Source organism: Ipomoea nil, unplaced genomic scaffold, assembly GCF_001879475.1.
Source record: "Ipomoea nil cultivar Tokyo-kokei standard unplaced genomic scaffold, Asagao_1.1 scaffold1310, whole genome shotgun sequence".
Classification (NCBI taxonomy): Eukaryota; Viridiplantae; Streptophyta; class Magnoliopsida; order Solanales; family Convolvulaceae; genus Ipomoea; species Ipomoea nil.
Genome location: NW_017617738.1, coordinates 1,342,400 through 1,359,423, shown reverse-complemented (window position 1 = coordinate 1,359,423; position 17,024 = coordinate 1,342,400). Strand labels below are relative to the sequence as shown.

The 17,024-nt window shown below is 33.8% G+C and overlaps 3 protein-coding genes and 1 long non-coding RNA gene across 5 annotated transcripts; 3 read left to right on the top strand and 1 right to left on the bottom strand.

The window, feature by feature from the left end:
• The first annotated feature begins 507 nt into the window (after positions 1–507).
• On the top strand, positions 508–4,040 carry LOC109185080 (replication protein A 70 kDa DNA-binding subunit D-like). The gene is made up of 12 exons (XM_019335075.1): positions 508–748; positions 860–915; positions 1,037–1,576; positions 1,663–1,933; positions 2,010–2,106; positions 2,229–2,353; positions 2,431–2,518; positions 2,618–2,750; positions 2,863–3,147; positions 3,230–3,463; positions 3,551–3,661; positions 3,747–4,040. Exons 3-9 carry the CDS (start codon positions 1,427–1,429, stop codon positions 3,097–3,099), a joined length of 1,101 nt encoding a protein of 366 aa, XP_019190620.1. The 5' UTR covers positions 508–748; positions 860–915; positions 1,037–1,426; the 3' UTR covers positions 3,100–3,147; positions 3,230–3,463; positions 3,551–3,661; positions 3,747–4,040.
• A 467-nt stretch (positions 4,041–4,507) lies between these two features.
• LOC109185078 lies at positions 4,508–6,733 on the bottom strand. 2 transcript variants are annotated; one of them, XR_002054927.1, is made up of 3 exons: positions 6,489–6,733; positions 4,897–5,103; positions 4,508–4,757 (listed from the first exon to the last, which is right to left on the bottom strand). It is a non-coding gene; the product is annotated as an uncharacterized LOC109185078 (long non-coding RNA). The 2 variants fall into 2 exon arrangements; XR_002054926.1 differs by having other exon boundaries at positions 4,508–4,754.
• A 2,141-nt stretch (positions 6,734–8,874) lies between these two features.
• On the top strand, positions 8,875–14,502 carry LOC109185068. The gene is made up of 9 exons (XM_019335065.1): positions 8,875–9,706; positions 9,810–11,027; positions 11,141–11,244; positions 11,326–11,626; positions 11,938–12,796; positions 13,807–13,927; positions 14,038–14,117; positions 14,186–14,240; positions 14,329–14,502. The coding sequence occupies exons 1-9, from the start codon at positions 8,875–8,877 to the stop codon at positions 14,500–14,502; spliced, it is 3,744 nt and encodes a 1,247-aa protein (XP_019190610.1).
• A 651-nt stretch (positions 14,503–15,153) lies between these two features.
• Positions 15,154–16,697, top strand: LOC109185067. Its single transcript, XM_019335064.1, has 3 exons — positions 15,154–15,530; positions 15,575–16,033; positions 16,157–16,697. The coding sequence occupies exons 1-3, from the start codon at positions 15,154–15,156 to the stop codon at positions 16,695–16,697; spliced, it is 1,377 nt and encodes a 458-aa protein (XP_019190609.1).
• The last annotated feature ends 327 nt before the right edge of the window (positions 16,698–17,024 follow it).

Here is a 17,024-nt window from a genome sequence, read left to right as displayed (position 1 = left end):
TCTTCCCAATAAAATATATTGATTTCTACTTTCCCATTCGTACAATAATTCTGGGTAAAAGCTGTGAAGTGTCAAAAGTTCGGCAATGCATAACTTTTGACTCGGTTGTCCGTTTGTGACAAATATTTTTTTGAAATCGTGTATTTTTTCGAGATATATCCACCGCAAACTACCGTAGGCGGTTTGGCCCACCAATTTCTAAAAAAAATGCTTTATTAAATAGTTTCTAAGAAAAAACTATGAGAACCTTATGTTTTATTAATGAATTTTTAAATTTTTTAATTAAAAAATTGTCCCGTGCATTTTTTAATAATCTCTCTTTATAATTGGTCAAATTATTTAATTATGGTAAATTAGGGATAATTAATGATGGTAATAGAAATCCTATAAGCCACCTCTGGTGAAATTAACTCTTAAATAATTATATATCGATTTAAATATTCTTAGTATATTACAACACTTCCATTCCGTGCATCGCACGGGTGAAAATACTAGTAATAATAATCTCTTATTATAATAAAGAGAGGGGATTTTGCCAATGAAATTGTCCCATTCTCCCGCTCAAAGTTTTTGCTGTTTTTTTTTTTTTTTTTTGGATTTTACAGATGAAGCGCGATGATGGGTGTTCAAGTTAATTAGGAGTCTAATCCTATTTTTTCTCTTTTTTATAGCTATATTTAATCTCATTGGTGTGTGTTGTTATTGGGAAACGATATAATCCTCTTTAGTCCTGCTTAGCTTCAGAATAGTAGCTACTGCTTTATGATTATTTTGATTTTTCTTTGGAAATGATTTGGCCTCTAACATTGATCCATTCTCCAGCGCAAAGTTCGATCCCTTTTTTTTTTTTTTTTTTCAGATTTTACGGATGAAGTTGTGACGATGGTTAAGAGATTTTGATTCCCAAATCGATTGGTATCATGAGACGATTGTCATTGATTTCAATTCTTTTTTTCATTGGTTGAACGATTTGGCCTCTAACATTGATCCATTCTCCAGCGCAAAGTTTGATTTTTTTTTTTTTCAAATTTTACAGATGAAGCTGTGATGATGTTTAAGAGATTTTGGTTCCCAAAGCGATTGGTATCATGAGATGATTGTCATTGATTTGAATTCTTTTTTTCATTGGTCGAACTTATTTATTGTATTTATTTATCATTTGTAATGATTCAAGTTAATTAGAAGTCTAATCCTATTTTTTCTCTTTTTATAGCTATATTTAAGCTCATTGGCGTGTACAATTCTTGAAAAACGAATCGTCCTCTTTAGTCCTGTTTAGCTTCAGAATAGTAGCTATGGTGTTATGATTATTTGTTTTATCTATGCTACTTCTTTGGGTATATATATACATGGCTGAACAGCATTCAAACACACGCACACCACTGATTAACAACTCTGCGTCATAACTCACATTGAGCCCTTTAGAATGGCTGGTCAGTTTGTTCTGGCCTCTCAACCCAAACCTGAATTTACAACCAAGGCAATTCGAGCTCGTTTGGTGCGAACATATGAAGTTCCTGAAAACAACAAAGCAAACGGAACCAGGAGTATTGAATGCTTATTTCATGATGAAGAGGTTAGTGGTAGTTAGAAAACAGTTTTTACTGATTTTTTTTTTATATCGCTATTTTTAATTTGTTTTGTTCTTTGTTATGAATACAGGGTACTTTTATACATGTTCACATATCTAAGAAGCAAGTTGAGAAATATACCAGTAAGTTTAAGGAGGGCAAGGTATATGGCATAAAAAATTGGCTATGCGTCAAAAATTTCTTGAAATATAAAACGAGTCAGCACCCTTACGTCCTCAAGTTTAAACATGATACTTTGGTTAAGGAGTACAAGCGAATTGATTTTCCTAATCATGTGTTCCGTATAAAGTCTTTTCCCTCATTGATACTCAAACAAGATGTTGACGAGAAGGAGTTGATAGGTATGCTATTAGATTATTAATTCTTTGAATTTACAGTTATTTATATATTTTTCTAATTTGCCATGTTTATTTTTAGATGTGATTGGCAGAGTAGTTGAAATATACTCTCCCATAGAGAGAAATGTTGGTGGAAGGATGGCTAAATTAATTGATTTTGTGTTGGAAGATGGAAAGTAAGAGCAATATACATACATATTCATTGATTTTGTGTTGGCAGATTGATTTTGTGTTATCTTAGTTTGTTATTTTAGTTTTTCTGTTTTCTGCGTATATAATGTCTTTTATTCATTTTCAGTGAAAATCAACTGCATTGTACTGTGTGGGATGACCACGTTGACCAGTTGGTACCATATTTTAATTCGACCTCTTTAGAGCCAATCATACTTTTGCTTCAGTTATGCAGAGCTAGGCTTCTTGACAGTGAGCTTTTTTTCACCTTCCCATTACTGTACTTACTTTTACTATTCTTTTAGTAGATTACATTATGAGTTTTTTAGATGGTGAGGTTCGGATTTCCAGCTCCTTTGATGCAACTAAGCTCTGGTTTAATCAGAGGTCTCATGAATTTGTTTCTTTTGTGGAAAGGTAATTGTTATGGTGGTGTAGTGCATTTTATATATTTTAATTTTTTTCTGAATTTTTCCATTGATTCTAACATATGATATACTTGTGATGTTTTTACAGTCTGCCCTCTGTATGTACCCCTTTAAGGAGGATACAATCAGAATCGAGGCTATCTTTAGTTAAGATGGAGCGGTCATGTTCAAGTTCTGAGGTTGTTGTTACTACTATTGAAGAAGTATATACAAGAAAGAAGGTAAACTTAAATTTTGTATTTCGTATGTTCTAGATAATCTACATTTTACCTATTAACATGGAGACTAGATAATCTACAGTTTACCTATTAACATGGAGACTTATTTTTACAGTTATCTGAATACTGGATTGCTGCTACAATTCTGGGTGTTGAGTCTTTGGATGATTGGTATTATATCTCATGTAAGGGTAGCAGTTGTAGCAGAAAATTGGTCCCCCTTAATGGTTTGATGTACTATAGTAAGTGTGACAGAAGTTGGAAAGAGGGGTCTATCAAATATAAGGTTGTGGTACGTGTAAGAGATAGTTCTACAGATGCACCTTTTTTGCTATGGGATCGAGAATGTTAAGAAATATTAGGTGTTCCGGCTCTTAGTCTAATAAAGAAGTATGGTGTGGTAAGTCAATGCCTAAATTTATTATTATTTTTTGGGCTCAAATATGAAAACAAAGTATGATTCATTTACTATATATTCACAGGAATATGAAGGTATTCCACTCGAATTGGAAGCCCTTGCTGGCATGCATTTGCTTTTTAAAATTGTGATGAAGAAGGACCAGATTAACAATTTACATTCTGCATTTAGTGTGCTGGGAATTGACAGGGATAGTGGTTCTATTGCTAAGTACTTTGGTAAATTGGCTTGTGATGATGGAAGGGCTGTTGGTGCACCAATGTTGGGTGATCAAGGAAGTGTTAATAATATTGATGATGTATAGCTACAGATTTGTTTACTTATATATATATGTGTGTGTGTGTGTGTGTTATTATTTGACATGTTATATGTATTGTATTTTCAGGACTTCTTTGCTGGGCACGATGTTGTTAATTTGGGTGATGCTTATGATGAGATATTGGAGTTACCTGCGGATGGTTTTGTGAATAACCATGTTGGGGATGAGTTTACACAGGTTGCATTACATAGAATTAAATCAATTTCATAAAAGTAATATTTTATATACTATAGTATTGTAATTAATTTATTAAATTATGCAGGGTGTGTTTAGAGTGGATGAGTCTGGTACTGTTGACTTAGGTGGAGTTCCTCAAGATGGAACACATGGCACTGTTGGAGATTCTGTGAAGAGGTGTTTGATGAGCGAGTTCACAAAAGTTGAAGTGCCTAAAAGACGTAGGACTTTGGCTATTAAGGAAGAAGAGATTTAGTGTGGTGACTACTGGTTGTGTTGGTTCTTTGTGTGGTGTCTGGACTTAAGTATTTAAATATTTCAGTGTTGTTGGTTTTTTTTTTGAACTTTCTGCTTATAAATGTTTTAAAGCAGAAATTGTTGACCCTTCCCAAAAAAAAAAAAGCAGAAATGGATGCCACATATTTTGTTTTTTGCTGTGGTTGTTTTAGGGTTGGTGTTCCGTAATGTTAATTTGTGTCCTTAATATTTGTAGTTTGTGCTATTTCAATTTAGTAATTTTGTTCCTAAAAGCATCTATGTTTTATAATGAGGTTATGGACTAACTATTATTGTTTTTAGAAATAGCATAAAAATGCAGTAAATTATTCCTGCTGATAGTGTTAAAAGCCCTTCAGAATAGCAACATAATGCAATTTCCTTTGGGAACTATAAAAAAATGATGTGCAATTTAATTGGTTTGTTTTGATTTCAACAGAAATAAATCAAAGTAGGTAAATAAAACAGAATTTGTAATGAAGTGAGTTTTAAAGTAAATAGAATGTTCAGAGTATGCATTCAAAAAAAGAATGTTCATAGTATCCATTGTCATAGAGCAAGTAATTCTAATTGGTAAAAGAGTTTATGGAATAATTATAACATATAAGTAGCCCACATTATTACATTACTGCTGTTGTGGTACATGGATAAAATAAATTTTGTCACTTCTGCTTACAACTCCATGGAGCAAAATCAGAGAAAGGACCTTGCTTTATCTTCATGTCCTTCAATTTGGAGATGGGTACAAGCCCCACTTTGCTATGAGGAATTCAGGAGTTCTAAGTTGCCTGGAAAGCTTAAAAGCAAGGAGCTTGACCTGCTAAGTAAGCCATCACATAATAGTAAGTTATTACCTTCCAGCTACTGTATTTAAAATAAATAGAATGTTCATAGTAACTGTTAACATACAGCAAGTAATACTCATTGATAAAAGAGTTTATTGACAAATTAAAACATACAAGTAGCCCACATTACTGCTGTTGTGGTACATGGATAAAATAAATTGCAGCTCTTGCGCCTACGGCTCCATGGAGCAAAATCAGAGAAAGGACCTTGCTTTTAATTCAGGTTCTTCAATTTGGAGATCAGTACAAGCCCCACTTTGCTCTGAGAAATTCATGAGTGTTGAGTTGCCTGGAAAGCTTAAAAGCAAGGAGCTTGACTTGCTAAGTAAGCCATCACATAATAATAGTCTGTTAAGTAGTAGCATTTGTATTTAACATCTAATTATAACATAAAAACTCTCCATCTTTAGGTCCTTTCATAGATTATAAGTTTTGACTAACTAAATTTATGTATCATTCATAGAAAATGCAAGGATGTACTTCTATTCAAAATATGTATATAGAACAAAACACATGTATACTTTTTTCAAACCTGGCAATTTATTTGTAAAATAAAGTACATGATATATATATATATATATATATATATATATATATATATATATATATATATATATATATATAAACACATAGAAAACTGCAGATGATTTGAGTAAATAACCAATTGAGTAAACTGCAGATGCATTGAGTAGATAACCTACTGAGTACATGTATCTACAAGTAAATAAAATCACCATAGATTTTTCATTCCCAATAAAAAAGGAGACTACTATTCATTACAATGCTACCTATTAGTAATCATTCTATTGCAATTATCAATGTTTTTTAAAGGAGTATAAAATGATGTCTTTCACATGTTTACAACAAAAGTTTCCTTCAAAATCACTTCAATACTTCAAAGCTGGATAGCTAGCAACAGCCTAAAGAAAAAAATGAAGAAGTTAAAGAATTCAACTACTATTGGATGCAAGAGAAAACATGGTCATGTAAATAAAGGTATTGTTGCAGCTGTTTTAATTATGTATGCTCTCTAGAGTACATTGATTTGAAGTACTGCGTATAGTAATCAAATTGCCTGTGTACCGTACTATATTTTCAATGTGATTGCTTAGTGTTTTATCTCAACAACTCTAAAACAGAATAGTAGTCTATTAAGTAGTATCATTTGTATTTAACATCTAATTATAAAATAAAAATCTTCATCATTTAGATCCTTTCACAGGTTATAAGTTTTGACTAACTAAATTAAGGCACTGCAAATCTGAATTTTTTTCTAAATTAGAAAGTTCAAGGCAGAAAATTATACAGTAATATTTAATACTAATATACAGATTTCATACTGTACATATCTTTAAAAGAATTAGATATAAAAATCATATATAGGTAGCATATCACATGAACTGAAATTCTAAATTTTAGATAAAACAATAATTAAAATTAGTAGTACAGTAAATTATATATTAATTAAAAATATAATGTTTAGCAGAACGATTTTGCAAAATAAATCCAATCGATTTTAGCTCTCCTCCCACTTTTGCATGAGTAAGTACAAGAGTTGTGGAGCCATTATTTAGGTCGAACTCCTATTTTCAAGTATGAGTGAGTTTGGTTATGCAATATAAACAATTAGGTTTCTTAGATCTTTCAAAAATGGGGTTGTGTTCTAGGCTAAACGGAAAAAAATAAGACATTTGTTTGGAATTTACCTTCTGTAGAACGGTCTATCGCCAGACTGGTGTCGACGGTCGCTGATATGTAGATGGTTAGGTTTTTTTTTCTGTTCTGGTATGGGTGTTAGTGATACTTTCTTCACCTCCGTTCTGTTTCTGAGTGATTTCCGTTGAAGAATTCTTCGGCAAAGACGAGAGACTGCGATCTCCAAAATCATAGATGAGAGATCGCAGATGGTTCTGGAAAGCGGAGAGACAGAAATGAAATGGAATGGCTGAAATCGGATGGGTTGAAACGGGTTGGATGCTATATATAGTTGGGTTGTATGGTATGTTGGGCTGGTTGGATAGATTGGGCCAAAGACAGCTTCTCTATTATTATTAATATTATTATTATTTCTATTTTTGATTAGTATTTATATTTTGGGTGGTTGTTATATTAAGATGCTTAGACTGATTGGGCCCAAGTTTATTTCTTAATTGTTCTAAAGCCTTATGTTTACATTATTCTTACTGTTTATATTTTTTTTATTGCGTAAAAGGATTAGTATTTTAAAAATATTATTTATTAATTATTAATGATCTTTGACAATGTAATTATTATTTTGATGAGGATTGTTGTTAATATTATCCAAGTATTACTTTAAATATTGAAATTTTAATAGTTACCAATTATGTTTTCTAAAAAAAAATACACATACAAATTATATTTAGCTAATAATTTATTTTTATACAAAATTTCAGACATGGAATATAAATTTTAGGAAATTAATAATTATTTTTTGCTTTGAATGTACTTATCCTTTCTCTTAGACTTAAATTTACACATAAAATATTAGTGTTATTGTTATTATTATTTTTTATTTTTTGAAAACTGTTATTATATTCTTATTAGTGTAATTATTATTATTTATTACTATGGTCGTATTTATTGTTAGATATTTATTTATGAATTGAAATGATATGTTATTATTTTATGCACTTTTTTTTAGTAATTAGTATAAATTGTTGGTATAAGGGAATTAATATATAACATTTTTTTTTTATAGAGAATGTTGGCATATTGTTGGATAAGACAAATTCTGCACAAAGAATTGATGGCGTTGTGATGGAATCACAAAATCGAAGTTTTGTTGGAGTTTTTATGAATTCTCTATCGACACCGCTTAGCGTATTGACAAATTGTAAATATAGATCAAATTAAAACTATAATTTTAATTTTTGGTATTTTTTTAATAAATGTTTTGCGTTTTAAAATGTAGGTAATCATATTCGCAGTACTATATCTAATAATATTAGAGAGTACTCAACAAAATGCAGTGTTTCTAATATTGACTTTGCTGCTCAAGGAGTCAATGTTATGGTAGATGATATTCCTGGTCCTTCAAAAACTTTTCCTACACTTAATGACGTTGCTTTTCAAGGGGTCAATGTTGCAACAAATTCAGGTATTATTATTTGATTCGTTATTTTTACATGTATATTGGTTGAATTAATGATATTTGTATGAGTGTGATGTGATGTTTTGTATTGTTCTACGTATTTTACCAGAGGTGGATGCTACTGTACTGAGTAGTGTTAATGAGATTGAACACAACTTTGAATGTAATTCATCAGTTCATTGTGCTTCCAATATAGGAAATGAAAATGTTATGTCATCTGTGCAGACTACAATTACAGGTTATTTTCTTTAAAAATTGCGTCAATTTGGTATTATTTATGGCATGTTTACAAAAGTGTGCATGTCAATTTCAATGTATATGTTTGTGAATATTTGTTGTATTATGTAGTGTCATACTTTGACAACGGAGATTCAATATTTAGCTGTGAACATTGTGGAGCAATGTTTTGGTATGACGAGAGATTAAAAAGTGCTAAGGTGAATTGTGCTCCTAGATTTTCAATATGTTGTGGGAATGGGAAGATTAAGTTGCCGGCGTCAAATATTCCACCTAGAAAGTTATTTGAATTGTTTTTTAGCTGTAGTGCTAAGAGCAAGCATTTTCTACAAAACATTCGGTCGTACAATAGTATGTTCAGCTTTACATCAATGGGTGGAAGAATTGATAGAGAAATTAATGTTGGTGGTACTCCTCCTGTGTTTCGTTTGAATGGGCAAAACTTTCATTTAATGGGAAGCTTATTACCTATTGATGGTAACAATGCCAAATTTGCCCAACTATACATTCATGATTCAGAAAATGAACTCAAGAATAGGATGAGAGTTCTCAGGTTAGTCATTTAATATGCTCGCATTTTTTCCCCTTCATATTTTACAATTTGATTAAAAGAAGAGTGATTAGTGTTTGTTATTTTCTTAAATTTTAGGAAAGAAACTGATTCTCAATAATTAGATGGAGATGTAGTTGCTGAAATACAATCTGAATTGGATGAGAACAATGTTTTAGTCAAATCATTTAGAATGGCTAGGGATGCAATTCAAGAAAATCCAAGAGCAGAAGTGAAGATGAAGCTAATTGGTAAACGTAGTAATGATGCTCGAACCTATAATTTGCCTTCTGTTTCAGAAGTTGCTGCAATTATTGTTGGCGATTTAGATGCACATTTAGGTGAACGAGATATATTGGTTGAGACAAAATCTGGTTTGCTCAAGAGGATTAGTGAATTAAATCCAGCGTACCTACCATTACAATATCCTATATTGTTCCCTTATGGAGAAGATGGTTATAGGGAGGATATTGCTTTCCAAGTTGTTAAAGCGGTTGAAAATGGAGCAAGGCATCGGATTTCACCTCGTGAGTATCTCTCTTATCGTATACATGAGCGGATGTCAGAAATTTGTACAATTTTATATGCTAGGAAATTGTTCCAACAATTCTTAGTGGATGGGTACACCATGGTGGAGTCTGGGCGGTTGTTGTACATTCGTACCCATCAAAAAGCGTTGAGGTGTGGAGCATATCAAGGATTATCTGATGCATTAACGCGAGGAGAGGTTGAATCAAGTCGCCAAGGTAGACGTGTTATTTTACCATCAAGCTTTACTGGGGGTGCAAGGTACATGATCCAGAATTACCAAGATGCGATGGCTATTTGTAAATGGATTGGGTACCCAAATTTGTTTATCACATTTACATGTAATCCCAAGTGGCCAGAAATAGAGAGGTATTTGGATGGACGAAATTTGAATGCTACTGACCGACCGGACATAATATGTCGTTTGTTTAAAATGAAATTGGATGCTTTGATCAAAGAAATCCGTTCTGGTGAAGTGTTTGGTAAAGTCACGGCAGGTACACACATTTAATATGTCATTTAGATGTGTTAAATATTTTTGAAAAAAATTATTGTTTTTGCACTATTTTTTCACCATAAATTTTGCTTTTTATTTTGTAGTAATCTACACTGTCGAATTTCAAAAACGAGGGCTGCCTCATGCACACATTTTGTTGTTCCTTAGTCATAATGATGCGCAAACATTGTGTCAGAACATTGACTTGATCATTTCAGCTGAGATTCCAGATAGAGGAATGGATCCTGAATACTATAAAATTGTTGAAGAGTTTATGATTCACGGTCCTTGTGGTCATCTTAGACATAATTCTCCATGTATGGTGAAAGGTCGTTGTTCAAAATATTTCCCAAAAAAGTTTGTTCCTGTATCAGGTTTTGATCAAGATGGGTACCCGATTTACAGACGCAGAGACAATGGTCAAATGGTTGATAAGAATGGCATTGTATTAGATAACAGGTTTGTTGTTCCACATAATAGATACTTACTTATGAAGTATAAAGCACATATTAATGTTGAATGGTGTAACCAGTCCCGTTCTATTAAGTACTTATTCAAGTATGTTAATAAGGGCAATGATCGGGTCACAGCTGAATTCTACAAGAGTACTACAGGTGTTGATAGTGATGAAGTTATAGATGAGATCACTATGTTTTACGATTGTCGTTACATATCTGCATGTGAAGCTACATGGCGCTTATTTGCTTATGATATTCAGTTTAGGACTCCTGCAGTTGAAAGATTGAGTTTTCATATGCCTGAGCAACAACCTATTTTTTTCAATGATGATGATTCTGTTGATGCTGTTTTAAACCGACATACAATAGGGGAAAGCATGTTTCTCGGATGGTTTGAAGCTAACAAACAATACTCAGAAGCACGGGAGTTGACTTATTCTGAAATGCCAAATAAGTTTGTGTGGAAAAAAAATATTCGACAATGGCATCCTAGGAAACGAGGATTTGCTATAGGTCGTATGTTTTATATTCCACCTGGTAGTGGTGAAATTTATTATATGAGGTGTTTGCTAAATTTGGTGCGTGGTCCTACGTGTTTTGAAGATATCAGGAGTGTTAATGGTGTTCAATATATGTCTTTTAGAGATGCATGTTATGCACGAGGGTTGTTAGCAGATGATAGAGAATATATTGATGCAATTGAAGAAGCAAGTGAATGGTCTTCAGCATCCTCACTACGGAGGCTATTTATAACAATGCTCATGACAAATGCCCTTAGTCAACCGGAGAATGTATGGAATGCTGTATGGCATCACCTTGCTGAAGATGTGCAATACAACCGACGAAGATTACTATTTGATTCAGGTATTGTTTCAGCGCTATATTAAAAGCTTTTTTTTTTCTTTAAAATGTTAATAACTAAATTGGTGCTCCATTTGACATATGTAAGTTAAAATTAATATTATTATTTTATCTAGGTTTGGTTTTAACAGATGATGAGAAGAAAAATTGTGCTTTAATTGAACTGGAGAAATTGCTCAAACTGTGGAACAAAACGTTGGCAGATTTTCCCTCCATGCCTGTCCCAGGCTAAGATTGTCATTTATTAACTGTGAATCGTTTATTGTATGAGGAATTATCATATAATTTTGATGATATGAAGAGGGAGCTTGATTGCTTTGTTAGTCAACTAACTGAAGAACAGAAATATGTGTACGATACTATACTTGGTGATGTTGAGTCTCATGCAGGTGGGTTATATTTTGTGTATGGTTATGGAGGTACAGGCAAAACTTTTGTTTGGAAAACACTGTCTGCTGCTATTCGTTCACAGGGTAATATTGTGCTAAATGTTGCTTCAAGTGGTATTGCTTCTCTTCTTATGCCTGGTGGTAGAACTGCACATTCTCGGTTTGCCATACCTATTGAGATTAATGAGGATTCAACATGTAATATAGCACAAGGTAGTGATCTTGCTTAGTTAATTATCAAGTGCAAGCTAATCATTTGGGATGAGGCACCTATGATGCATAAACACTGTTTTGAAGCATTGGATCGCACAATGAGAGATTTGTTGAGATTTGAAAATACCTTGAGTTCAAATATGACTTTTGGAGGAAAGACAGTAGTTCTTGGTGGTGATTTTTGACAAATATTACCAGTGATTCCAAAATGGACTAGACAAGATATTGTTGGGGAAGCATCAATTCTTCTTATTTGTGGAGTAGTTGTAAGATTTTAAGATTGACTAAGAACTTAAGACTACAGACATTAGGAGATGTTGATTCTTGTGCACGGTTTGAAAAATTTGCAAAGTGGATAGCTAATATAGGTGATGGTGAGGTTGGTGTTGAAAATGATGGTCATGCAGACATAGAAATTCCAATAGATAATTTGTTACAACCTCAAGGTGATCCAATTGAAGCAATAGTTAAGAGCACATTTCCTATGTTTTTAGCGGGTAATTGTGATTTGGAGTATTTGAATGGTCGGGCAATATTAGCTCCAACATTAGACGTAGTCAATGAAATCAATCAATATATGAGTAGTTTGAATCTTGTTGATGGTAGAACATACTATAGCTCTGATGCTATTTGTCGGTCTGATATATGTACTGATACGTTTGCTGAATTACACACTCCGGAATTCCTGAATGGGTTGCGATGCTCTGGTATTCCTAACCATTCTCTTGCTCTTAAAGTTGGATCTCCAGTTATGTTGCTGCGGAATATTGATCACTCTCTTGGGTTGTGTAATGGAACAAGATTGGTTATTACTAGATTAGCAGACCATGTTGTTGAAGCTGAGATACTGTCTGGAAAAAATGTGGGTACTCGAGTGTTGGTTACTAGATTATCAATGACACCATCAGACCGCCGATTTCCATTCAAGTTTGAAAGGCGACAATTTCCACTAATGTTGTCTTATGCTATGACAATAAATAAAAGTCAGGGACAAAGTCTAACCAATGTTGGATTATTTTTGAAGAAACCTGTTTTCGTACATGGACAGCTTTATGTAGCTCTATCTAGGGTTAGCAACCCCAATGGCCTTAAGGTTGTCATTTTAGACGAGAATGGAGATTATGATTCCTCAACATCAAATGTTGTATATAAGGAGGTTTTTAAGAATTTGTAACTTTAAGATAAAAAATTGTAATTGTTATTTTTGTTGTGTTAATTAACACAAACTATTTTACATGAACAGCATAATAATATAATATATTTAATTTATATTTAAAATTTTAGACCATGCATCGCACGGGTGGCATACTAGTAATAATAATAATGGGAACCACGTTAGAGCCAAAAAAATCCCGCCTAAACAAAACGTGGTCGTTTAGTGAGAGCCATATTTTTTGCGTAAAACATTAGGTTATTATGACTTCTTTATCGGGAGTTGCTTAAACCCTTTCGTATTTCGATTTAAATCACTTCAACGCCCGGCTGCTGTCAGATATTATTAAAAACACATCGTTTCCTAAACCAATGTGTTACCATTAATAGGATACATTCATATATGACGTTCATGGAGTTCTATAAATTCCATATTTTAGAAGGGTGATTGAAGAAGAGTACTGCTGCGGAATAGAGTGGTAGTGGAGGGAACCCAAGTCAGATTTGCGCGATGGACGCTGGATTGGAGACCATGGTGTGACTCGCCGTTGGTCCTGGTATGGATTCAATTCCCAAATCTGTCATTTCATTTATTTGATTTGATTTACATATGATGAGGCGATTGTGTGAGCTGATTGGTGAGTTGTTGTTATTGAGTACATTCATACAGAAGTAGTTCATATCAAATGCAACCTCTTGAAATAGTCTTTACATAGAATACAAATATAAATCGATATGGCTCCAGTGTTTAGCCTTTTAACATATTCGAAAACTACTTCTGACATTAAAGCGCGTACATACGAAATTGCAGAGAGAAGGGGCAATGATAATGAATTATGATAATGAATGGGTGTAATCTAAGTGTTTTTCAAATTCAAATTCATCCTTCAACTTTGGATACCTAGCAGGACGGTTAAGAGATGAAGAAGGTAGAGAATTCAACTAGCATTGGATGCAAGAGAAAAACGTGGAGATCTAACTAAAGGTATAGTACAGATTATTGTTAGGATACCCTATCTGATCTTAAGGAATAGAGTGAAGGTTAGGGTTGTGAATGTTAATGATAAGGCTCTCTTCCTGCTATGGGATAAGGAATGCTTGGAGTTGATTGCAGTTGGAGCAGCAGAGTTGAAGGAGAAACACACTCAGGTAAACATTTTATATTTGAAATAAAACTTACAATTTTGGAATACTATCTAATTTTATATTTTTTTTGGAATCTGAAATCTGATAAAAAGCCTTGGTAATGGAATTTTCAGGGAAGCCATAAACCACCCAAAGAGATTATGGAATTGGTTGGCATGTGTATGATGTTCAGAGTTGCAGCAAGGAAAGGGCAGTTTGCTAATTATCACAATGCCTTTTCTGTGATAAGGATAGTGAATGACCCAAACTTGCTTATCACAGAAAAGACCTGACCTCTGAGGTACACTTAAATGATGATGATAGTGTGCTTGACAAGGTAAATTATCTATTCATCATCAGAATGTTTATAGGACTAATTGAATTTTGAGTAAACAAGTTACTTTCTATGGTTATCTTATAACTAGGGATCTTGGAGTGATGAGGTTGAATGCCCGGTTGCACCCATCTGTAGTATAAAGGTTGTTAAAGGCACGGATTCAGAAACCGTCAAAAGGTGTCTGCTCAATGAGTTCTCATCATCCAAGGGGGCTAAGAATAGAAAAGAGAGTACAATCAAAGTTGAAAAGAGAGATAAATAATTTAGTTGATGTTTCAAAATCTGTGAGGGTAAAAACAATGTTGGTTTTCTAGACAATTTTGCTTCATTGCAAAGTTAAACTTAGACTATAAGTATTTTAGTTTCTATGGGATTTTTCAATCTTGATGCTATGGCTTTTTGCAGGGACCTATGCTGACTTATTTTAAGTGGCTTGAAGGCTAACTTAGAAATTAAAGTATGCCACTTTGTCATTGATTGACAAAGTTGATGGTTTGTACTAACTGTCAGATTGGATTATTCTTTTCTATTTGCAAGAGAAAAATATACATAGAATGCAAGTACCACACAAAATCTATAGTCAATAATTGTGTCTTCCCAGATAAGTAAGCTGATGGTGATGAAGTTAGTTGAAACCTCACTACCATAATAACAAAGAGAGACGGAATGTAGCTACTGGTTAGAGTTTATAAGCCTAAGGGCTTTCTTGTCTTTTCCTTATTTGGGCAGTTATAACTGCTTTTCCTCCTCCTGTGTATAAAGGAGCTGCTGTGTTCTTCTTGTTCGGTTGTTAGAACATTCTCTCATCTTCTGTAAACTGAGATACACAATACAAATTTTGCTTTCTTCTTGTTATGATCTGAGCCATTCCAACATGGTATCAGAGCTTCATCGTAGCTATGCCGCAGCGGTAATGGCCGAAGACGGTGAAGGAAACTCTACTGGACAGCAAACAGGAGGGTTTTCAAATCAGAATCAGATGAATTTCAATTCAGCTCAGTACGATCCTGATGATCCTATGTATTTGCATGTGATTGAGAATCCTAATCTCATTCTCGTTTCTCCACCCCTGTCGAATATCAACTACACTTCCTGGAGTCGTTCGATGAAGATTGCATTGGAGGAAAAGAACAAGTATGGTTTTATAGATGGAACTATTGCCAAGCCTGCAGAAACAATATTGTTTGGTCCTGGCTATTCAAGTCGCTCGGCCCTACAATTGCAGAAGGAGTACTCTATTTTGAACTTGCAGCAAAAATCTGGAAAGTTCTTGGAAAGAGATACTCCCAAGTGGATCCTCACATAATTATAGAAATACAAAATGAAATCTACAGGAGTTCACAAGGTAACTTGTTTATCAACGAGTATTTCACTAAGACTAATGCCTTATGGGTTCAATTAAATGCAATGAGACCTATTCCTACTTGTGAATGTGTACCTAAGTGTTCTTGTGCTCTTGTGAGTAAGATTAAGAAGGAGAAAGAAGAGGATCAAATCATTAGATTCTTAGAAGGCTTAAATGAAGAATATGAGGATATCAAGTCAGGTATCCTTGTAATGGAACCTATTCCAGTCATGGAAAAAGTGTTGAACATGACTCTAAAGATGGAAAGAAAGCTTAAGAACTCAATGAATATCAAATGCAATGATTTGGCTCAGGCCAGTGCTGTGCAGAATGTTCAGGCTCAACACTCAGATGAACAGATCATGATTGCAGCATCAAATTCATATAATAGGAAGAAATTCAATACTAGATCACAAAAAAATGTGCCTAAGTGCACATTTTGTGGGATGTTAGGTCACAAAATTGAGAAATGTTACAAAAAACATGGATACCCCCCTGGGTGGGTACCAGGTTAGAAATCCAAAGGGAAGCAGAACTAGGATACTCAACACAATCTCAGTGTTTCTATCAGTCAGGCCAATGATATTGGTCTGTCTCCTGATCAATTTCAAAGACTCGTATCTCTGTTGCAAAATCAAAAGCAAGGAAATAAGTCCTCAACCAATGCAGCTGTGACAGTCAACAATGCTGGACTCATTCCAGATTTTAGAAACTCTATGGAGAATAGCCACAATGAAGGCAGGTCTATCTCTGATTCTTATGTTAACACTGTCTTGAATTCTTCTAATGTTTGGATCCTAGATTCAGGAGCAACAGATCACATTGTTTGCTCCTTGGAATATTTTGAAACTTTTCATGCTGCTTATGGAGTTTTGGTTAAATTGCCCAATGGGGACACAGTGAAGGTCACACACATAGGACAAGTTAGATTGCACATGAACATACTGTTGAAAAATGTGTTATTCATCCCATCTTTTCAGTTCAATATCATATCTGCTAGCAAATTAACAAAGGAATCAAAGTATGAGATTGTTATGAGGACTGACTCTTGCACCCTTCAGGGACATCTTGGGACAGTGGATGGTTTTGCTAGTGAGAAATGTGGACTGTAACCAATCCCCCTACAAAGAAGATGACATGTTCTTCCAGCACTGTTTTGGTTCATTCTGTAATAATCTCTCTATAGAGCAATGGCACAATAGATTAGGCCATTACCCTATGAATAAAATGCATTTGTTGAAAGAAATAAAACTGTTTCTCCCTCATAAATGTCATACTTTTGTGTGTGATACTTGTCACTATGCCAAGCATAAAAGATCCAGTTTCCCGACTAGCACAACTAAGGCTGAAAGCCTATTTGACTTAATTCATATGGATGTTTGGGGGGCATTCTTGTGGGTTATTTGAAAGGAGACCACTACTTTCTAACCATTGTAGAT

What these genes read in the sequence shown, in the direction of transcription:
- LOC109185068 (XM_019335065.1), top strand. Translation starts at nt 8,875, where the DNA reads ATGGCTAGGGATGCAATTCAAGAAAATCCAAGAGCAGAAGTGAAGATG. An exon ending in CAGATTTTCCCTCCATGCCT is followed by an intron (nt 11,245 to 11,325) that starts GTCCCAGGCTAA and finishes GATGATATGAAG; the next exon opens with AGGGAGCTTGATTGCTTTGT. An exon ending in AACATGTAATATAGCACAAG is followed by an intron (nt 11,627 to 11,937) that starts GTAGTGATCTTG and finishes TACAGACATTAG; the next exon opens with GAGATGTTGATTCTTGTGCA.
- LOC109185067 (XM_019335064.1), top strand. Translation starts at nt 15,154, where the DNA reads ATGGCCGAAGACGGTGAAGGAAACTCTACTGGACAGCAAACAGGAGGG. An exon ending in TTGGAAAGAGATACTCCCAA is followed by an intron (nt 15,531 to 15,574) that starts GTGGATCCTCAC and finishes TGAAATCTACAG; the next exon opens with GAGTTCACAAGGTAACTTGT. An exon ending in AAGTGCACATTTTGTGGGAT is followed by an intron (nt 16,034 to 16,156) that starts GTTAGGTCACAA and finishes TGTTTCTATCAG; the next exon opens with TCAGGCCAATGATATTGGTC.
- LOC109185080 (XM_019335075.1), top strand. Translation starts at nt 1,427, where the DNA reads ATGGCTGGTCAGTTTGTTCTGGCCTCTCAACCCAAACCTGAATTTACA. An exon ending in TTTGTGTTGGAAGATGGAAA is followed by an intron (nt 2,107 to 2,228) that starts GTAAGAGCAATA and finishes ATTCATTTTCAG; the next exon opens with TGAAAATCAACTGCATTGTA. An exon ending in CAGAGCTAGGCTTCTTGACA is followed by an intron (nt 2,354 to 2,430) that starts GTGAGCTTTTTT and finishes TGAGTTTTTTAG; the next exon opens with ATGGTGAGGTTCGGATTTCC.